At 39.7% G+C, this 23,729-nt stretch overlaps 2 protein-coding genes and 1 long non-coding RNA gene across 5 annotated transcripts in view; 2 read left to right on the forward strand and 1 right to left on the reverse strand.

Annotated features, from left to right (window-relative positions):
• LOC132908057 (insulin-like peptide receptor) overlaps positions 1–23,729 on the forward strand; it is a 116,128-nt gene that overhangs the window by 32,066 nt on the left and 60,333 nt on the right. For all 3 annotated transcript variants that reach the window (XR_009658298.1, XM_060961628.1, XM_060961629.1), the window contains exon 2: positions 3,475–4,805. Coding sequence is in view for 2 of the 3 variants with exons in the window: in XM_060961628.1 (XP_060817611.1) it covers positions 4,127–4,805 (679 nt within the window). In the remaining variant the exon portion in view is untranslated. The remainder of the gene's footprint in view (positions 1–3,474; positions 4,806–23,729) is intronic.
• The window catches only part of LOC132908102 (uncharacterized), a 128,530-nt gene that overhangs the window by 3,799 nt on the left and 101,002 nt on the right, over positions 1–23,729 (reverse strand). The window contains exon 2 of the long non-coding RNA XR_009658305.1: positions 17,515–17,610. This is a non-coding gene — a long non-coding RNA (uncharacterized LOC132908102). The remainder of the gene's footprint in view (positions 1–17,514; positions 17,611–23,729) is intronic.
• LOC132908087 (uncharacterized) overlaps positions 10,243–23,729 on the forward strand; it is a 148,828-nt gene continuing 135,341 nt past the window's right edge. Inside the window, exon 1 of the mRNA XM_060961723.1 lies at positions 10,243–10,254. The gene's annotated coding sequence lies outside the window, so the exon portion shown is untranslated. The remainder of the gene's footprint in view (positions 10,255–23,729) is intronic.

The following is a 23,729-nucleotide window of genomic DNA, read 5'->3' on the forward strand; positions in this document are numbered from 1 at the left end:
GAAGCCTCGCGTAGCGGCCGATTCGAACGGGGAATGAGTTTTATCAAAACTCGATGGCCTGAATTCGTAGCGATGAATGACGATGGATGACGTATTCATTGAAGTATGTTCCTCTATTCTTAGAACAGAGTACGTGGCTAGCTCAGTAGCCAACTCGTTAAGTATTCTACTTTGAGCGAGCGTGCGTCCCGCTTCTAAACTAACGATCCTCGTGCCGACCAATCAGACGGTTGAATTTCAAGCTAGAAACAGTCGTAAAAGTAAAAGTACCGTGCCGAGCTGGCGAGAATATGTGTCCGATTGTCAGTAATGAATTAGATTTACTTCAATCTCATATGGTCACGTCTACTAATCGAAGGGACCGCTGTAACAAGGAGACAGCTCCAATTTTTCCATTAATCTGAGCAAACCGACAAATATCAACCCTGATTCGATTCGAATCAAATCACTCTTACCAATGTGCTTTCACGATCCACTGATATTCTTGCAATTAGTATGGCAAATCCGTACAGAATTCTATACAAAGGTTCTAGATCTATAGATTCTTAATTTACGAAACAAACTGTGCGCTCGAAATTGTATTTATTAAACTTCTTCGTGATAGACATAAAACAACAGGAATAGAAGGTAAAAGTTTTGATCAATGACGGAAGAAATATAAGATCTGGTAAATAAAGATCTACCATTTATCTTTAAAACAACACAAGTAAATCTCTGTAAATAAAATAACATAGTAATAAAAAAAACTGATACTAGTTGCGTAGAGAGAGAGTGTGGAAAGAGGCGTGACGAAGTGAAAGGGCAGCTAGGGCAACGTAAACCCTGGACAGCGTTGTGAACGACGCTGTGGGCGGCGGTCCAACGAAAAGGGTCCTGTGTATAGGGCTTCGCGTAATGAAAAGCACCGTTTGGCCGCTCCACAGCGGCGAATTTCGCAAACAAACATTCCTGGACGATGATGCTCTATCCTACGCGTCCTCGCGAATATTGCTCGCCGCCACACGTCGAGCGGACGAGCTTTGTGCGCCCTCAAATCGGCCGCGAGCTGCCGCAGTTACAACAGCCGCACAACTTTCCAATTTTAATTGGATTTATAGCCTCCGGGATCCGTCGATCTTCTCGCCTGACGCATCCGCGTTTTTCGTGTCTCATAGCGGAAGCCTTTTGTAACAAGAGCAACGAGATGGATTTTTCAATTTTACCCTATCCATCCCCCTTAAAGTTCTACCAGTGGAAATTGTTTACGAAATGGATTAAAAAGATAAACGTTGACTGGAGAAAATCTACCACGACGTTGAACGGGCCCAAGAATAACGTTTCTCCGTCGTTTCCTAAAGTGATCGTAATTATGTCGTGGAAATAGCTTCGCTTCGCGTCGTGCACCCTTCGCGCTTCATTTATGCCTTTCCACGATAAAATCTGAAACGTTCAATTTCCTACGTCAAACATTTCCACAAATAATTGAGATATGAAAGTACTCTTTTATTCGTCTAAATCGTACAGTACGTTATGCCGAATGGGAGAATACATATTACGTCGAATGTGACGTGGGATATTTAGTTGCCAACCCAATAGTTTCGGGGATTTCGTTACAACCATGCCAAAAGACATGGTTTCGAGAAAGACGTAAGAGACGTTTTAAGACGACATTTTTCTCGGATCGAAAAAGATCTTGTAACTTTCCTATCGATGCCCATTGTTCGTACAATAAAAGCGCATATTACGTATGACACGAGAAACTCGAATTATCTACATTTGAAGAAATTACATTTTCTTATCCGAAGCAAACAATTTCTCGATTGTCTCTTTGTGAATTGCCTTGACACAATACTCTATGCAAAAATTCGAAGAAAATTAAGAAGGAACTATTAGCGAGGTGCGCCCTCTTAACCTCCGTCGAAATAAAACATAAAAATAGCTCGTTAGAGTCAAGCGACTTTTAATTGGACCATGTTATGTAAAAACCTCAATCACGCGAAATTGAATAAATTTAGTTTGAAGATTTTTATTCTTAAGGAAGAGCAGCTTTATTTCTAGTAGGTATATTTCATTTCTTTTCGTTTCCTTGCAGTGTTTTTCAACGGCTTGTCAAATAACGAGCAGTATAATTAATATTATTTTAAATTTCTGTAGTTCCTGAGAGTAAGTAAAGTCACAACGTTTTACCTTGAAGCCCTCTTTGTCTTCGACAAGTCTATTGTCATTGTTTAATTTATGATAAAAGTTTAAACGATCTAGAGGAACGAGGTGCTTCGTTTCTTGTGAAGTTTTAAGCTTTGCGTTTGATATAAGTTTACATTTGACATTGGTAGATCCGTAAGAATATCCACGATGTTGATTTATTATTTCATATTTTCAATTTATTATTTATTATTTCAAGAGAATTGGAGAATTCATTTTGCTTAAGTATAACCAAGTGGTTTGAAAGTTTTCTGCGAGATAATTATACACCTAAAATGGAACTATACCTTGGTAGTTTCAATAATTTTATTACGTAGGAGTTGTTTTATGGGTTGACAATTTTTTGCAAAATAAAGAGCACGATATTGACACATTAGACGCATAAGAAAAAGGCTTCTATCCGTTACCTTTAAAGCTAGCTAACTAACATTGCGAGTGACGTCTCATGGATAGAATTATCCGAAGCTATCCAACCTTTATGTCGATATTCTGGACTTTTGTTTCGATTCTCCAATTTCTTTTAAGCGTAAGCTTCAAACTTACGTTACGCAAGTAAATAACGCCTGCTAATCCTCCATCTCTCGTTTCATTTTTTGAATTCTATTCGTATAAGAAATATCCGTGTCTAGCAATGAACGTAATGTAAAATGTATTATCGGGCTGTACTCGTGAATAATAACGATAATAATACGGGATAATGACATGGAATCCATACTAGATTTAATTAGTTTTTTAGAATTTCGAGGATCGATAACTTTCAGCATAATATAGCCGAATAAATCGCCTGGTAAACAATAACCTTTTCATTCGAAGCTACTCTGGTTTAAAAAACATCGAATTTAATCCGCGTTGATTTTCCAGTCGATCGATGAACACGTTACAAAAAACCGTAATTATACCAGATTACATTTACATATACGTTGAATGTAGCGAGGTCGGAGAAAAATTGGCTCGTAAATAGTTCTTCATCGTGGTGGACGAGCGCAGTGAAGGGCATGCGTTAGCCAGACGGTGGCCGATTAAATCGCGTCCGCCCTCCGGGTTAAATATTGACGTTTTCCTACATAAAATTCATGCGAACATTTATTTCCTGATATGTATTTACCTTGTCCGCCAAGTACATCGGGTTCCGGTTAAATATCATCGCCCAGCGGCTGTTTATTCAATCGAGCCTTCTATGAGGAAATCGAGCGAATTCAAACGTATATGATAAAATGCGTGGACAAAAGACGATATTAAATTGATACGTGTAGCCAGTCGTATAATTCATACGTTATAATTCTCTGATTGCAGGATATTAATCGATGGGAATATCGGCGAAGAAACAGGACACGAAGACGATTCGCATATGTCGGCGAAAGTGTTAAGCAGCGGAGGTTGAAAGTGTTCTCATAAAGGAGAGAGAAAATCGACTGTGTACTGTGAGACGAGTGGCAAGGTCCTGTGATTTGATTCATTAAGCTGAACTTGGATCAAAGTCGAAATCGATGGCGCCATTCAACCTACCTAGTCATCGATGTTATTTCTTCATCGGAAGGGACTGATATTCGGCTCATCCTCGATACAGGATTGAGCCCGGACGACTGTACAACAGCGCGAGAAGAGATGTCTCTTCTACCATCGACCGAAGGAATCTCCAATTGGTCCTGAGTCTCGTCGATCTTCCTCGAATCTTCATCCACCGCATCTTCGATTCTTCTTCGAGTAAGAAAAAAAAAAAAAAAGGAAAGAAACAAGTTCATCGAGAGATCTTCAAGAAGAACCAGAAGACTGGATCGAGTTCGAGGAAGATGAACGACAAGATAGCGAGAGAGACAGAGTCGTTTGAGTCAGTGTAGGCGAAAGACAGCAGAGAAGAATATCGAATCCTGTTCTTCGAAGGTCCCTCTTCGAAGTGACGATTATCCAGAAAATTTTTTGTCCATCATCTGCGAGAAATCCAAACATGGAGCCGTTAACGTGGTGCACGCGCAGGCTCGGTGGTAGCGTAGCGGCGTCCGAGGAGTCGACGATCGCCGTGACTCTCGCGAAGGTTGCCGCCACGACCTCCTCCCGTCTCTCGACCAACGCTAACCCTGTCGACGATTGTTCTTCCACCACGACCTGGATCTGCGAAACCACCTGCCGTCTGACTGACACTAGCGAAGATGCGAACAGTGTCCTCTGTCACTGTCACTGTTGGTCAGGCAGTGCCACATCAGGACACGACGGATCGCCACCTTCTCTCTTCTTGCCGAATCGCCAAAATCAAAGCAACGTTTGCGATCTCTGCGAGCGTCTTCGTGGACGAAGCTGCGATTATTCCACGCTAGACGAGAAAAGCACGGAAGGACGTTTCGATCGAATAACAAGACGCGGGCAACGACAAGTGGTGAATCGTGACGTAAATCGCACCATGATTTCCTCCAAGATATCACAGCGCGACAGGTTGGTGTCCGACGCTTCCTCGACCAGCTACGTCTCCAGCGTCGTACGGTGGAGTTCGAGGCCGCAGAAATCGTTTCGCTGGACCAGGCAGAAGCGTGCGTTAGCCTGGACGATTTTGTTCCTATCGGTACTCGTGCCCTCCACTTCCGCGAACCTGCAAAAGGGAATGTCAAGAGGTTCCTCCAAAGAAGAGGGAGGTGAGTTCGATCAGTTACGTCTGTATCTACCGTTGGTCGCTCGGGAGATGACATTTGAGACGGCACATGGCAAGAGGAGTACGCTCGGTTAACGCGTTGCCTGTAACATCCGAGACTCATTTTTTCGACTCTTCGTGTGCAAACATATCGGACGATGATTATAAAATATTCAATTTCATTGTTCGATCCGATCAAAAGGAATCGTTTTACGTTAATTAAGGAAAAACGAACGAACAGGATGACGAAAGTTTTCGAATTCTCGTAGGTGACTTTTATGAACATATCATGTGTTATACAGAACATTCTGAAATTCATACCGTACGCTAATTTTTTTTACTCGGTATATGTGCGCGATAAATATCTTGTAACTTGTGTGTGTTTGCAATTACACGTGATTCGTACATTTGTATATTTTTACATTCCGTACGGTACATTTTTCGATTGGTTTTAAATTCGATCAGTACAATCGTGACAGTCTGATTACAGTGCTAATAAAATTTCAAAATGTTTCGTATAACATGCCATATCGACGTAAAAGTGTCCTGTGCTAACTGTTCAAATACTTTCCTGAACCGGTGTATCCTCTCGAGAATAGCTACTATCGTATAAAATTCTCAAATGAGTTTCAAGGAAGTGAAAACGTGTACGTTAACGAACGAACGATTTCTCTCTCTCTTTCGACCGGTGTTTTTTTCCGGATTGCTCCCTCTGGAATGCTTCGCAACCGGAAAACTGATAATGAACTGGGACAACAAACACAGTCGGTAATCGAATTTCGAATCCATGCTGCGCATTAATTACATTTGGCACAGTTTTAACGTTGGCTTAATGATATTACAGTTGGTCGATGCGACGCGCGAAATATCGCTGGCAATTCCGCTTAATTCGTTTCGATGAACAGAACATCGGAGTATGAAACAGGATTTAAAAGAACACCGATAAAACTTGCATGCATACTTAGTGCTTTTCCCATTCTCGCTTTTTTAACAACCCTATTTTAGTCCGGTAACGTAGCAAAGATCGATCACTCCGTAAACAATCAAAATATATAATACGTAGAGTGACGCAGTGTTCCCTGGATCATCGTAACGTCTTCTGCCATGTATTTTTATATCAATCGTATTTCCACCGTTTTTCCACCATATTTTGTTACGTTCGATGTTCACAGTTGTTGGGTTTGGTGATTGGTTACCGAAAAAGAGAACGAAACATTTTTGTTTTACGTTGTACGTTTATGAGAACATTACGAATAGATAGAAATTGTCCTAATTACATAAACTGAATACAAATACTCTTTTATATTATTTAGAATATATAGAGTATATATTAACCCTTTTAAAATTACCTTTAATTAAACCCTTATTTCTTTCTATCGTTTGAGAAAGGCTACAGAAACAAATAATTTCTTTTTATTAGTTATCGGCAATGGAAATTCTTTCATTCTTTACTGGCGATTTTGCAAAGAAAATATAACGCATTGAAATATGAGATCAGTTTTATCGAACGCAAATATATTTATCGTCCAGTTCATTAGCATAACAACTTCTTAAAGCACAATGTATATGGAACATCGGGTGTAAAAGGATTGTGGAAAATTGTAACTTGAAACGGACCAAATCGGATTGCGTTGAAACCCGTTCTCATTGAAAAAATGCCATCTATATACGTCAATGGAATATTCACAAATATATTATACAACGGAAAACAGAAAATTCATTATCCCTGCTAAACGAGGGAACCGTGAGCTATAAAGGTGAATATTCGTATTCATAAATACGGTAATATACTTGAGGACATGCAGTCGACTTTCCTTATCCCGGATTATTGTAATTTCTCAGCTCGAAAGCCAGTTATAATGATCCGAGGAATACTGTATAGCAAAGCAAACGACGCTCGGAATAATCACACATTTGTCTCAGCGTCTCCGAGTTGTAGATCGCTATTTTCTAAACCAGAAATTCTTTAACTCTTCCAACTCTCGTAACAATTTGCATCCTTTTCGTAGACCATTGGGCAACTTTCGTTTGTAACTGCTTTCGATGTACCCATTCATCAAAGCAATTGAAAGCAGTAGCAACGATACTTTGCTTCGCTTTTCTAAGTTCGAAGAAACATCGGTGAAACCTGAGGGTACGGTCGTACAAGTGCATCGCCAGCACGACCGTATTTTACGAAGGCAGAAACCCTCGCCTCCCAGCTGTTTGTAAATCCGCTCGAAAATATTGACCGCGTCTATCCGGCGTGCGCGCATCAACCGAACGTCCGCGCGAATGCAAATATTAATTAATTGCCGACCAAATTGCAGCTCGGATATCAGGTTCGTTGATTTTTCCGCGTCGTCGATGATCAAGCCATCATACATGTAGCTACATAACCGTTCATAAGTATTATGACATTTAAAGATCACACGGGAATAATACAACAAGTGTATTTTTCATGATTTTTAAACTTTCAAAAGAGACAAAAGAAATTTGAACCGTTTGAAAATTTAACAATGTAACAAAAAGTAACAAATTTCAGCCTAGCTGTTATGTTACCTTCGAATTCAATTCGGATAAAGCATCCGTATATTCGATGTTATAATACTGCTGTCAACGTGATATAACAAAAATTAATTCTTCTTTCGTCTATGTACACCTGTCGCGTCTTTATCATATTTCTTATTATCCGACTGCACGAATGCTACAGATGATTTTACAATGCAGATTTAGATTCTCGATAGACTTCTTGGAGTCTGGGAATTCGCATTCAATTTCTTTAATAAGACAGTTTAGAAAACTGTGATACTGTCGACGGATTGTTAGTAAGATTTACTATATTTGCTACATGCATGTTGGATCGCAACCTTGCGCGAATATAAAATTCTCCTCGATTAATTAATCATTTCTTTGTTATTTTCGATTCGTTATCGCGTTTCCTATAAAATCAGCAAGCGTCTTAATACGCATGAACGGGAATGTATATCAGGTTATCACATTCCGCGTTTTTCACCTCGTCGATCGATACTCCTCTTCCTGTTGCTCGAACAAAGTATTTCAACGCCTCGAGAACTGGTCTTTCCCAATCGTTACTTGGAATCGGGTTAATAAGTCATCAGACGGAGTGAATTGTCAAGCGGAAGATAGGGATTAATAGTAGACACCACCGAAGTCGCTAAATGCTTCGTAATGGACAGATTTTCGACCTACTTTGCATTTTTGCGACAAGAAGTTGGTGTAATTAAGTTGCTGCCCATAAATATTTGGACCTCTTTGTATTATCAGGGATGAAATGTATTATAAAATATACGCGTATTGCCCGATATTATTAGGGAGATCTTGCATGTTCCAGGTCACGAGTTGCTATAGTTTTAACTAGTTCTTTTGCATAATAGTGACAAATTCTACGCATCAATTTTAGCAATTGCGATCACACATTATAATTACGACAATAAAGGGCGAGAAAAATGTATGTTTAGTCTCAGAAGCAAACGAAGAGATAGTTTTGACGCGGACAACATATTGAATTTAAAATTTGCCCTTCTACGAGATGATAGAGGTATGAGATGGCTTGCAAGTAAATTTTCTGACGCACGATTGACCGAATATCTTCATTGGCGATGGTGGAAAAAATGTGAAAGAAGAGACGAAAAGCGTGGGTTAACCGTACGTCATGGTGCTTTGGTATTTCATCGCACAAAAGTAAAACCTTTTTCATTTTCGACGAGATTAATTTCCCTTTTCTCTATAGACTCACGGTAGACTTTAAATCAGAATAAATTACTTTTGCGTTGGAAAGTTGCTTCGACTCTTTGTAAAGCGAGAATCGTGTTCCTCGGCCAGATTCAACAAAAGGGCTCGTCCTAGCGAAACAATTCGCACTGTTTCTCAAGAGTTACATCATCCCAACATTAATATCTTTGATATCATTAATTTATATCTTTAATTTATCAGAGGGACGATACTGGTCCGTATTATCGACCGTTTCATAATATTACAGAAATAATATGCGTTTGCGCAACTTAATCATTATACAAAATCGATTCGTTCGTATTTTCGTAAAATCTCTACTTCAAAGCGGTTCGTTTCAACGCGTGATGTTGTAATGGAGGGAATATTCGTTCCAGGTTTATTACGCTCGCATATGTATAAGCGAATAACGCTCGCATTTATTCGACCTGAAACGTCAAAAATGATAAATCTTTTCCTCAGCGAAATTGTTTCTTGGATAAAAGTAGATATTTATTTTTGCAATTTGTAACACTTTTATATAATACAATAATGTCGTTATATTGTACGATCGTTAATGTAATGCACGGATGGAAGGCGATTCTTTTCACTAACGCGATAAACACAATTCATAATTAATCTAAAAATATTAAAATGTATAAAATATCTGATACGTTTTATAACATGCTATCATACATAATTGGTACGATATATATTATAAAATTATATATTAACGCAATATTTTGTTCCTTTTTTCCATTTAAATGTTTGACGTTTACCATTTTCCGTGTATTAATATACGTACTATATATGATGTTCCAGGTTTTTCCATTCAGATATTTCATTTTATTATAACTTTTTAATAAAGTTTCAAGCGGTGTGTGTGTGTGTGTGTGTGTATAACATTTCTCTTTTCTCTTATTTATTTCCATAGAATATTCTGCCAAACTTTAATCGAGAAAACCTGCAACACCATACATATATACCTAAAATGCAAAGTGAGCAGACTTTATCTCACAGTATCGTTAGTATATGGTCGTGGCTCAAAAAATTTAGGTTACCATATTTAATGAGGGAACTTGAATTTTTTTAACGAGAGAAACTCGAACAAGCATGTTTGAGCTTTTATATAATTTTAAATTAATATATACTGTAGGAAAAGGTTCGGTTATGATTATTTTATAGGTATTTTCAATGCTTTGACATCTCGAGGGAAATTCCAATTATTCAACGAGGACAAACAAAGTATTATAATATATTAAATAATTGCATGGATTAAATAGATTAATAATTTCAATCGGAAAGTTTTATAATCCGTAAAATCGTTTCGCGGTCCATAAATCAAATATGAAACGTCGCTGTTTGCAAAAACAAAAGATACGATATTATAACGAGGACAATTTCTAATAAACCTACTAAAAAGCAAACAAATAGTATAAAATTATTTCTTATCTTATTTTGCCTTTCTCGTTTCTTTCTTTTCGTGAATATTTTAAAACCTTAAAATAAATATCTCAAACTCTTGCGTGTTAATAAATACCGATTGCTTCAACGAATAGAATAAATAAGTCACTGATAAGAACGTGCCAACTAGTGACCGTATGCAATACAAGTTTGAACATTAATCTTTGCCGTGCCGATCTTTGTTTTAGACTTTGACTGCAAGATTTGAAATCGATTTTTTCAAGAATAAATATGTTTATCAACTAAGTAGATATATGTGATACTTTGTAAAGTAGTAGGTCAGCAACTCGATTATATTTGGGTATCTGAAACTCATTAATCAAGTGTTTCTTATGCTAAGGTGTACATTTGTGCGTGCACATACGTTAGGCCTTGATGGTCGGTATTCAATCGTTTTCGTTTCCATAGCGATAAATATTCGTGTTGTCTTTTCCATTTGCCTGGAACTACGTTATGCAGAACTGTATATTATAAATTACATTGGTACATAACAGGGTACATTGATACGCCTGCTTCGAGGCATTTCTATACCGCGACTACATATTTTTCATTTCTTTTTTAAATTCGATTCTTTGAAAATGGTCTGAAACTGCATTAACAGAACAAAACAAGATGAAATATCGCAAGGTATTTTTGACAAAGCTCGTGTCGCGGCAAGGGAAGGCTCATTGCCACTGAGTCGATGTGCAAATATTTGTAAGATAGACCTTATTGATTCGTATGTACATAGCACTGCATGCTATATTTTAGCATGATTTTTTCGGACTATCGATTGAAACAAAAATTGCAGAAATCAAAAGCTGACAAATATATCAACTTGCCGCGGTCTTTCCTACATGCAACGTCAGCCGTGAAATTAACGGGTTACAGCTTTCCTAACCAGACAGATGGAAAGATGCGTTCGTACGATCGAGATTTGTTCGGATTACGTGGAAACATTCGGAAATTTCGTTGACCGATACGATCGGAATACGCCTCCTGATAGCCGATCTAAATTTTAAATATGCGAAGAAAAAAATCATTTGGTTCGCGTGGATTCCTCTGGCGAATGCGAGAGGACCGTGTCACAGACGTAATTCGGGCGAATCACGCGGAACATCGGCTACAGACAGCACAGTGAATTGAATGTCAGGGGAGTAAATGGGCTGGAAATATTTAACCCGACGCCTTCCTTCCTCTCTCCGTCTGGTCGAATTAGCGAGCAAGGAAAGCAGGTGAGAAGGAAGCTGCATCGGTTACCGACGTCGTTCGGCTCCGATGCGTCGACACGCATCTACATATTTACACGTGGCTCGTAAAGAAACGTTTTTATCTATTTCGCAAGCGAAACACGAATAAACGAATGGAAGCTGGCAAATTGAATCACACGATGACGAATACCAATATCGTAAATTTAATATAAAATTGTTGAAGTTTATGTTACGTAAAAATTTACCTGTTTGATTTTATCCGTCTACTTATATTATAAATTACTTGACGATGATTTTATAGTTACGAGAAACGTGATAATTTCGAATATTGAGAAAGAGAAAAGATATGCCGATTTGAATGCAATAAGTTGTCACCAGAAACGACAAGCGATAATTACCGATCGTGCTTCTCCCTCGCGGCTCGTTCGAATCAGCGCGAACTGGTTAAAGCCGGCGTGAAGTTGTTTCCGAGGTATTTAACTTTTCAAAAAAGTCATGCAAATCTGCATTAATTTGTCTACGTGCTATGGCTTGGTTCTTAGAAGTCCGCTATTATGCATACACAATTTCCGTGCACGCGAACTCGCTTCCGGGTGCCCCCAAATGGTTACATTCTTGCCGAGTCGCGGTTGAACTTTGACCGCAACTCCGACTCGAAACACCTTGCAAACTTAACTGCGAACCTTGGTCTTTATTCTTTCTCCTTCTCGGCCTTCTTTTTTGCTTCGTTCGAACGAAAAACACAGTTTAAACGCGGTCAGCCTCGGTCTCGCTTCCCTTCTCGTTTTTCCATTAATCGCCCAGCCATTTCTATCGCGTTTATCCGCTACGCTCGACATCGTCTCGCAGAGAGGGAACCGAAAGAAACAGAAAAGAAAACGAGATTTCGTCGCTATACTGTGTTGCTCGCAAAGTTCATTTCGTGTTGTCTTGCGAACGCTACTGTTTCCCGTACACTTTTTCCCATGTACTTCTTCGTATCTAACGGACATCGGCCAACTGAATTTGTTCAACGAAGAAACAGCAACGTATCGGTTGGTTAAACAGAATGTTATCTCCGAAGTACTCATCGTAGGGCTGGCATGTAAATTGCTCAGGCAATTTGCATTTCGTGGTTGTTCGCCTCTCGACCGTGTATTATACACGGCTTATACGTTCGGCGCGATTTCCACTCCCAAGGCTTACGAATCTTATCTGTCTATGTACCTCGGTCTCTACCCATCGTTTAAAATGTATCAACGTCAACGAACACAATAAGCTTCATAACGTGTCTTTTCTCTATTTAAACTTAGCATTATAGAAATAATATGTACACGTTTATTCATATTAGGACACGTGCGAATCTCGCATGAAACGCGACCATTAATTTGAATCAGCGAGGGAACGATCAACAGATGAGAATTTGCATTTTCACGAGAAGTAAACAGATGCAGTTTTTCATGGTTTTGCCGGAAGATCAAAAATATTCGCAGGATCGTAGAGTGAATTTTCTAATCGATATCAGCGTTTCTATGTATTTGTACGAAATTTGAGGAAATGGGAAAGTAACTTTTCTTTTATCCAGTATAGAATGTAGATTCGATCGGAACAAGATCGCGCTGTGTTACACGTTTTCGTAGTCGATTAACGTAACGGTACTGCAAGGTCCTATACAGCATTAGGAAATAATAAGCATTTGCTTTAATAAGGAATTTCCCAATTAAAATTTCTATTTCTATTTACTTGTATCGATCAAACAACCGAGGAAGATGAGCGAGTAATTACCGTACTACGTATAGCTCGGTAGCTGTATAAAGTCAGAATCCGAGCAGAATAAGATTGCTCGGCGCGTTTTTTAAATGGATCGAAGTTGCACTTCTCGTTCACCGTCTACGAACGTGCTTAACTTCTCGCCAGCAACTGACCTTTCCTTACAGAGCCGCATAACTTTACCGGATAATATCTTGGTAACGTAGCCTGCAATTGGTGAGCCCATCGGCGGTGTCGACCCCATTCCCGTGCGTTGATAATGCACTTTCAAAATTCGTCACGCGAGAGCCAGATAAGAGGAAGAGAAGGCTCGTGTATACGAAGGAGCGTAAAACGGTGAGAGAGGCAGGGGCAGAAAATCGCGGCGAAACGCGGAAAGTCGTAAAGACGAATCGTCGTGACGCGGCAGCCCATATTTCACCGACAACTTTGTTTCAAGTAGGGCTAAAATGAAACGGAACGGCCAGCCAAGAGACGCTCGCTCGTCTCGAACGGTGGAATTATGCAAATATCGTCGCGACGTATCGAACATCATCCCGACGACTCGCACGATCGTCTCCGTGATTATTTCTACGTTCTAAAGATGCACCTGATGACGCCACGAATTTTTACATTTTCCAGTGTCCTTGTTTCGAATATAATAGCGAATAGTAGCGCGGAAAATGCGTCGGAAGAAAATGAGTTAAACCTTTAGATTTGTTGAAAGTTGCTCGAACGACTCGTTACATTCTAAATATAAATATGTTTTACGATCGATATAAAATACGAACGATCGACATAAAATAACACCGATACATACGTCAACTGCAATTAACAACGAAAATAAGAAATTCGAGTAATTTACGTTATTTTTCTTTTAATTTGTTAACGGCAGTTGCCATTTCACGGAAATACGAACATTACTTATAAATATAGATTTCTTCAAAGACGTAGCGGTACAGATTAATCTAAAAGATTCTGCAGAGATAAGAAAATAGGCATCAATCGCTACCATTTATGATACGATAATTTATATTAGTTTTACGACCTAACGGTACCTTATATTACCGCTTAATTAAAATATGAAGCAAATATGCTTGGCGCATCCATTTAGGATTTATAAATACGATTTACGTATGCATACGATAGAGAGCCTCCTTGTTTCCAACAGATCATTTTATTGGGGAAATTGTTTCGGAGGGAAAAGGATCCAATCCGCAAAGACGTTGCGTAGTATATAGAGATACGGAGCAGATAGAGAGATACAAGATACTGCCGTTAACACATCGACGACCGTACGTTTCAGCGTGGATCTTGTTGCCAACCGCTGGCACTTTTCACTCGATCTATTATTGGATAATTATGATACACTTTTTGAGAAAATCGTATCGACACCCTCGTCGTTATCGAATAATTATCGTATTATCTTCATTTATTTCGTACTCTTGTACGTCGTATGAATTTATCTATTTATTTATCGCTGTTAGACTTAAAAATTGCCGATCTGTAAATCGTTCGATGCATTTGTAAATCGTTTCATTTTGATAGAACGCTGTCGAATATAGAAATAATTTGTTTCACGCGTAAGCGTTGATTAAATGAGAACAAAAAGTAAACGCGATGATGGCCGATAACAGATAGCAGAGCGAAATCACGTTTACGCGACAGTGGCCGTCAAAGTGTTAAAAGTATGACGTTGTATGTATCGTGTAACTATAGACGATTGCTTCGAAATCTGCCACAAAATGTGTGTATTTCGTACGGACACGATTGATGTGTGCAAAACAACAAGGTTCGTGTGAGATACGGAGGCGGTCATCGAGATTTAAATGGTTGTTCCAAGACTTGAAACATTTGTACTTTCCACCATTAATTTTACGGCTTGGCTATATCGTTGGACCATGTACTTGGACCACCTGCGTGTCCGACGTAGTATGCAACAGCTTCTTCGGATATGCTACAAATTCTTCAGACGCAGACTTCTTCGATATATTACAACGAAGCATCTAAACTAGAATATCTGCAGGAAATCGTTTCGAATGAGCGTTAAAACGCAGACATTTCGTAATTACTAGGTTGATTCAAAAAGTAGATTGATATCGTTTGTCTCGAGATTTCGTGTTCAAAAAAATCGAATTTGAAAGTTCCATAATTTCACGTATCACGTGTATCGTATTAACGCTTCACCGAGCACATTCAAAGCCAATTTTCTCCAAACGTTTATTACGTTCGTTATGGTTTACGAGCATTGTTGTAATTTTCTCGTTAGCTTATCGTTATAAAGATCAATAGTCGTTACAGAGGTACGCGTGCTCGATATTCGGGAAAGAAAATGTGGAAGACGCTGGCGTGATTACTGTCGTTTACTACAGGTCATCCTGACCGAAATTGGTTACGCGCGAATGGAGCCACGATCGGCGGTTATCTAATTGACACCTTTCGTGAGCAGCCGCGTCGCGACGCGACGTCGGCTCGCACTTTCCCTCTCGATACGAGAGTTTATTCCCTTCGATCGACTCGTGACACGTCGCTACAGTTTTACCTCCGTTCTTTCTCGATGGCTTGTTTAATCGACCACAGGTCGGTGACCCGATCATTTCTTCGCTTTCCTCGCTTCTTTCCAACCCTTTGCCCGTTAAATTGTATTTGTTCTTGCCACGCGTGCCTCATAATTCAACGTATACATATAGTCTTGTATTCACATCGTAGGTGAAAAGTTGGCTGATGGAAGCATCGCTAGTGACTGCTAGCGACTGCTAGTGACTGGTTTATAACGTAACGGACACATCTTGTGCGGCAAAATATTAAAATAGAGCACACCGTGCGAAACGGTAGTCACATATCTAATATTGTCTCCGTATCTCGTAAATCGGTCTTTTACATTGCTAACCATAAATAAGTATTAGGACATCCGCTCTCTATCTACTTTTATCTAAGAGTACAAATTTTCCTTCAATATTTAATTTTTTACTTTTTTTTATAGGTAGACTATGGATGTTTATGCATTTGTCGAAAATTAAAAGATACAAAAATTGAGTACAATTTATAGAATTTGTAGATTTGTAGACACATTTTATGATATTATTTGTTAATTTTTTCTTTTGCTAATTAGAACATGCAATTTCTATTTTTATTTCGGAGTTGAATCGAGATAACAAACTGGCAAACTTTCAATAAAATCAGAATGCAGAATCGCTGTCTGCCGTAAGAGGATTTCGTTGACACGCATTGACAAGCATATTATTATTTTAGTTCATCGGTCAATTAACCTATATTTCAGTTATTTCCACCGTTTCCCGTCGATGCCGTTATCGAGATTTCGTACTTTCATTTTTCTCTCAATTCTAACAAACGAGCAGAATTTGTAATGTAAATGGAATCGAGAAATCACGTACACCAACAAGACTCGCTTCGTATTTTGCGTTTAACGTTAGATAAATATAATTAGTCGGAAAATGACCGAAAGTCCGTAGGATTAACTTGATGGTCTTACTTCAGCTTCCCGTGTCCCTTATCTTCCTGCCATCCCATTAACCAACTTTCCAGCCATGCTTAAATATATCATTGGCAACATTGTGCGAAACGTTCGCAAGATCGAAGACACTCGAACAGTGTAACAACTTGAGATACTAATTGGCAAGCGTGCGCAGGAAGCACGCGGCGCGCTTCAAGACAATCAAATTAAAACGCGATTATACAAAACTCGGCACGCCGCGTTAATTCCCCCGACGCTTCCGCCGGAAATTGAGTATTCTAGCACGGCGATACGGACACGGAACAGGATACCATTTACCGCGAATTCACCGGCTGCCATGCGACGAAACTATACGCCTTTTATCCTTGTCCGTTACGATCTCACCTTTTCTCCCTCTTTTTTTCTTTGCTCTTGTCCCATATTTGATATACACGTAATTGTTTTTAAGGAAGATACCGATCTTCCAAAGATCCATACGGTTTGGTTTCGATCGACCGAAGCTTTTAGCGGCTTGTCTCGAGGCAGATTGGTGCGTCTTGTTAAAGAGCACGCTATTTTTGTATACTTTGCGGAGTAGATATTAACATGGTTGAAAATCAAAGTATTAATCTCGATCGAGCAAGTTCCATTTGATTTATATTAACCTTCGGTACTTGGTACTTAACGCTTCGTGGCACGATTTAGCGCATGATTTTTTCAAACGGAATAAAATATTTTGAAATCGTTAACTCGTGTATCGTGTAAAGATAATTTTTACATCGTACATTTTTATTTGGCGCAGATGTTTCATCGTTATATGGTCGTGGATACTCAATACTCAATTATACATTATATTTAGTGAAACTATCTTTAACGCTTATTACATGTTTAAGCTGTTTGCATTAAATATCTTTTTCATATCGGTGCCAAATTTTACCAATACAATCACGGCAGCCGTATCCTATTACAACGACAATGAAATTTCGAAATTATCGGATATCCTAATTCTATAAACGAACAACTAATTGTAAATTCAAATTACAGCCTGAATGAAATCTCAAGCTCTTTGTCTCTCCCTATATGTCTCGAATGTGCTCTTTCAATTCTCGAAACTACTCGAAATTGCCGTTTCAATTCTCGTAACCTTAACTAACGCTGTTACGTACCTTGCTCTACCCCTTCCACCAACAACATTTGTATTTCTCGTATATTCCCCTCGAGCAAGGTATTACCGATGGCCAATTGCATCAGCGATTCGATACCTGAAAAGCAGAGGAGCATCGGTCAGTCTGAAACGCTCGCTCCTTTTGAGGACGCGTTCGAAAGGTCCGTTATTCGATCCTCGGAATTTCTTTCCCTGGTTGGCCCGATTTGACCAGAGTTTCCAAACACGTTCGACTAATTAATTACCTTCGATTGACGTTTCATTTTTATATACGTATATTTCCAGAATCGATTAACATCGTATCGATTAAAAGCGATCGACCGATATATCCGTCGTTTGCTTATTTACTCACCTTTTAATTATCAACGCGAAACCTCTAACAAGTGTATTTAATTTCGTAATTGGGAATCTGATCAGAACCGCAGAATCTAATAATAACGCGTTATTACACATTGTAACTAAGTACGTTGCATTTACTCGTTTAGTGACAAATGATTTTATTTCGCAATAGTAAATGCGAGCCAGTAAAAACGTGATGCGTAATTCTACAAGATGAATTGCAAAATACTTGAGGATAAAATAACTTTCCACGAAATTGGAAACGGTATAAGAAATAACTGAAATAGATGACGTAGCCTAAGTAGGTACGTAATGTAGGATGCGCGTACATCGTTTGACGCGCTGCGATTGCCGTTATACTTTTCTCTCTATCCTTGTGACACACCCTCATTGGGTTCATTGGTCAGAAAATGTCAATTTCTTTCATGGATTGCATTCTGTAATTATCGTTTGTAATATTAGTAATACTATTTATAAGCGTTTCGTTCACTAGGCTCGTCGATTTCTTTGCTCTCTAGTAGTGTCAGACTTCTTGGAATTACAGTTTGTCATAAATGTATCCGGCCACTCGAGTATTTTCAATCTACCGTATCTTTATCATCGTAGAATACAGTAATAAATTTATTTGTAATTTTCTACAATCTTATAATTATGGTTTCATAATTTTCCATAAAATATACCAACGAAGAAACTCGATATTAAATTACCTTCGAAAGACGATTGTTACGAAGTTATGTCGGTTTATCCTCCGATAATTAAAGCAAGTATCATTCGCTCGGAAAAGTCGACGTCGATTAGAAAAACGAGCTTAAAGCTATCTACGATTATAAATCACATCGTACTATTTTTTAAACACGTTCGAAAAAAATAACTGGAACAGAAGAAACATGTGGATTTCGAATGTCATAGCGGCAGTCAAAATTGTTTAATTATTCTAAGATCTTAGGATACATAGTATAACTCGTTCTAGGTTCTAAATAACCAACTCAAATACTTTTGTAGGGAACAACATACGTTCTTCTTTCTTTTCGCTTTACAGATGTGTCGTCAACACCCTCGAATGCTTCAAAATGCTCTGCTAAAGCTACACGAGTTTGAAGCTGCTAATGTTTCCTAAACTCGCGGTATTCCCTTTGTTTCTGTCGTATATGTATCTCGTTCTGCGTAAGTAGTCGGTCGATTATTCTTGGCGTTGTGATCTCACACAAAAGTCAAGATGTAGCGAACGAGAAACGAAGTGTGTCAAGTTGGGCGGATCTCGTGTCGTGAGTACACTTTATGGAACAATCTTGCAAATTCTGGATGCCAGACAAATCTCAGTCGCGAAGGGAGACGTTTATTTTCACAGATTCGCCGAAATTACAGCGCTCGGACGCTGTTAAGTATGTACTTCCGACGATGCAAGCAAAAAGAGCAAGCAGTCGGACAAAGAGCCACCACAGTAAGGATACAGAGAGACAAAAGAGCGGGCGAAAGTGGACAGAGTAAGAGAGAAAGATAGATGATTCTGTCGTACGAAATCCTGTTAACCCTCGGTTGTTACGCGAATATAAACGTAGCTGTCCTGCAGACGTTTATTATACAGGCTGCTTCGTTTTTACCCCGCCACACGGTACGAGCATATTTTACAATTAATAATAAGAAAAACGAAGAAGTGTTGTATTAACACAGGAGTCGTAAATGCCTTACTATTAAAAGTTACAGCAGAAATACCAAAGTTATAAAAGACTGGATTCTCGATCGATCGGCTATATTTACTAAAGTTCTTGTTCAAAGAGTCGTCCGTTCTTCTAAGTACAAAATTGATATCGTCGTCACATGGAATCAAATAAGAAACCCGGTCGTTTATAATTTTTCTACTTTTCTACTACCAATTACGCAATGAAGCGTTTACGAATCTATGCTTACAAAACACCCTTTCCTTACTTTCAATCGTAGAATGTGCTGACACTTGGCTCCATCGATTACTATAGAATCTGTTAACAATGAGAAAGCCTGTATATTCTTGCTGTAATGTACGGTGATTTCAGTCTGCCAAAGCTAATTCCTAGCCTAATACCTTGTTTCTAAAGTAAACACGGAAACCGACGGACCCCTCCGCCTCCAACCTGAAGACCATTTAATACCGCGATGCGGGCAGATGAGCGAAAATTAATGTCTCTTCGGACACGCGAGTTGGATACAAAAAGAGTCGGTGGATAACTTAACGAACAAGAAGACGGGGAACCTGTAGAGATAGACGCGAATCTGTGACGAGGGGGTGTCAGAGAGTCAACGGAGGGTGGATTATCTTGACACATACGCGGAGCAAACGGAACACGCTGGTCTGTGGGATCGTATAGCTTTATCCGTACGCAGTTACACGGGCCAGATGCATCAGCGTGAAAATAGCTTTAAAGGGGATCGGTTCAACGAACAATCGTGCTCATCCCCCCTTCTCGTATCGAACTCTGATATTTTCGGGACCTCACAGCCGCCGATCGAATTAAAAACAAATTATTCCAACAGTTCGAACGACTTCGATCCGTTTCCACGAGCAGACTCGCCGATATTTCCAAGCGAAAAATCCAGCCTTCGGTGAAGCGAATTAATTAGTCGATAGAGTATCGAGGAAGAATCGGAGAGGGTTAGTTCGTTTGCGCAACGAATAACCTCGTCGGTGGATTTCGTTAAATTTGTTGCCACGGCTGGATCGATGGGTCAGAAAGTTCGTTCACTTTTCGCTGAATGTGAACGTTGCTGCGAATATCAGAAATCGAAGTGTTGCGAATTCTCGACTAATTGGCCATCAGTCAGGTTGCAACCGATCGGTTCATATCGCGTACCATGAAAGAGATTAACGCCCAAGGTGGAGGTAAATCAAAGATGCGGAGTAGCAGTATGTTTAGTTTATTTATTTCCATTCTTTAGTACGCGCCAAGAGAATCACTAGCAAGTTAAGATGCAGAACAATGTTGTGTTTAGTTCATTTAGTTGCACTGTTTAGTAACACGAACAGTATGACGCTCTGACGAAGACCGTTGTAAGACTTCTCAAGAACCTTGGCTTGGTCCTTACGTACTAACTCTCCGTCCCCGGCCTTTCCTTCTTACCATGTTTTTTATGGGATGGGACTCTATTCCTTTTAGTCTTGTCATTGTGTACCCTCGTGGGCGAATATCCTCTGATGTTGCTGATTGAAAGCAGATGTTTATTTTAGAGCGGACCCATCGAGTCCTTGGGGTGTTAATTAGCCTCTCGTTGAGGTCCGCACCGTAAAGTTTACCTTGGGAAGTAGGAAATTCGGATTTTCCCAAAAAAGACAGATGCGCTGTCCCAGTCATAAACGGACGGCCACTCCAAATCCCGAACACGAAGTACATACTCGTTTTAGGTATAACTTATTTCTGGCTAAAAAAGTAGAATTCTGATAGAATGTAATAACGATAAAAATTATTAAATCGAAAAATATAATTAAAATAGAACGTGACAATTGGTGGTACGTGGAACGGCAATCGCTTGTTAAGATTTAAAATATTGTCTTACATTTTTACTGTGGCACGAGACGAATCTGGCCTCTCGTATAGCCGGAACTCTATTTCAGCGTGAAATAGCTGTGACGGTTGCGTTTGTTATATGTATTACGCGTGACTCGTTAGAATTCCTCTTGACGAAAATAGTTTCGAGAAATGACGAGGGCAAAGAAAACGCTTCGTTTGAAAGTAAGGCTATGTGCAAATATTTTTGGTAGCCATAGACGGAGTGACATATTCCCGTGAATGCAACAGAGGGCGAGGATGTGGTCGTTACAACGCGGAGAAAAATTGAGGAAAAAAAAGTTGCCTGGCTTTGTCGCTGAAAGTTGCGCTACGTTTTATGCGCCAAAGCAACGTGCTGAGTGAAAGGGTTAGAAGAAATAGCGAATCACGCGTCATCTGAATTCCTCGGCGATGTTTCTCCGCGTTAAACCGGCCGCGGAGGCTCCCGAGGCCAACCAAGAGACGAGCGTGAACCCGACCCGATTGGTGCCAGTCAACGATCAGCATCCCGGTTCGCTCGAGACGAGTTTAATACGTCGGTCGACCGCGAGGTCGAGCCCGATTGATTACAATTCTCGAAATTATCGCGGGAAATCGCGAGAAATGCAATCGCCTCATCCTGACAAAGAGATCGCGCTGATTGTCGAGCACTGATGGAACTTTATGAACAGATGCTGCGATGAAAAGTATTCAATCTGTATATAGTGGTCTTCATAAACGCTAGATAACGTGTATTTTAACACGTCCTTCTATCGTCATGGTAGTTATCGCGTCGTCTTTAAATTCTATAGGACGATTAAACCGAGATAAATTTTACGGACTAAAGAACTTTCAGCAACGACTCGGATCACATCGTCGGGAGAAAGTGGACGAGCGTAATATTTTGCAGAAATAAAACGGCTAGAAATTAAAATATTACTGTACGGTATATTTAAGTCTATTGCAACTGCCAGGGCAAAGTACATAAAATTCACGTGGCAGAGTTGACCTATTAATCAAATCGGAGTTAACGTACCAGACAGATTCGTAATCCTAGCGATGAGTTTGCTCGGTTGACAGATTAATGAAATGTAAGATAAATGTGACGCAAGGAGCATCGATTCTAGAGATTATTAACCCATAAAACACTGTCGAGTAAACGGTGTGGCGCCAGTTCTCTCGACAATTATCAAATATCAACGGAAAATAATATCGCATTTAAATCGATATACTTAACATTTAATCTATTTCCAACAAGTATCTCGTAAGCTGTACGAGAGATTGAGAAATTACCGAAATCACCGCTGTATGTTGCTTTATTTGTTACATCGTTATTGCGGAAGCTTATCAATCTGCCCTGGAACACATTTTCAGATCCGTTTCAAATTTTACCAATATGGTCACGATAATCGTGTCTCGGTTGCGGTGCTAATGCGATTTCAAGATCTTTTGCACGATATACACGCAAAGAGTTTCGAAGGATGTTCGAATACTTTTTTTTGAATTACGGTATAACAGATTTTTACGGGCTTATGCATTGCAGTCTTCGGATGTTTCATTCGCCAGACCGGTTAGCTCGCACGAATACGCATCCATCGTATACACGGCCTTTTCGTTCATAATCTGGCGAAACAAATCACGCGCCAACCAACTCGTCGCCTCTCGACGCAGTAGACGATCGGCAAGCGACTCACGCAGTGGAACGTCGTCGTGATCGAGTTCAGGACGTCTTTGTCGCTACTAGCCACATCCAACAGTTCACATTCCGTTGTTCCCGTGCTTTGCCACGTGTCCCGACGATCACCAACGATCACCAACGATCGTCAATTGCCACGGACCCTTCGCGTTCGTCTACAAACTACGTTTTCAAGCTTTCATCATATGAAACAGACAGATTTTTACCCCACTCTCGAGAAAACGTATCGTGCGTAGCAATCGAGCGTTTCAGAAGTCGCGTTGATCAATCGCATAAATTGAAAAGTAAGTACGTAAAAGCAATGGACGTTACAAACAGGCGGCCAGGCCGCGATCGGACAAGTTGTCTTTCGTTCGACACGGCGGCGTTTAATAAAATCGTGACATTCTTAAACGAGCCGCGGTCTTTAGGGTTAAAACCAGTTTTCAAGACGTCGTGTTTACTCCGCAGCTTCTCGCTTTCGTCTCGCTCGAAATTACACACATCTATGAAGCTACGTGTTCTTGAAATTCACCTTACAGTATACCATTATTTGTGTCAACTAAATAATTCCTTGGTAAGTAAGCAATTTGTTTCTCGAAACTTGAATATCGATCGTGTGTTCGTGTAATGAGATTAAGAAATGAATATACAGAGGAGTTGACCAGTTTCCGCTTCTGGAAGGTTCGCATATTACTCGATCAG

This window comes from Bombus pascuorum, chromosome 6, assembly GCF_905332965.1.
Source record: "Bombus pascuorum chromosome 6, iyBomPasc1.1, whole genome shotgun sequence".
NCBI classification, from domain to species: Eukaryota; Metazoa; Arthropoda; class Insecta; order Hymenoptera; family Apidae; genus Bombus; species Bombus pascuorum.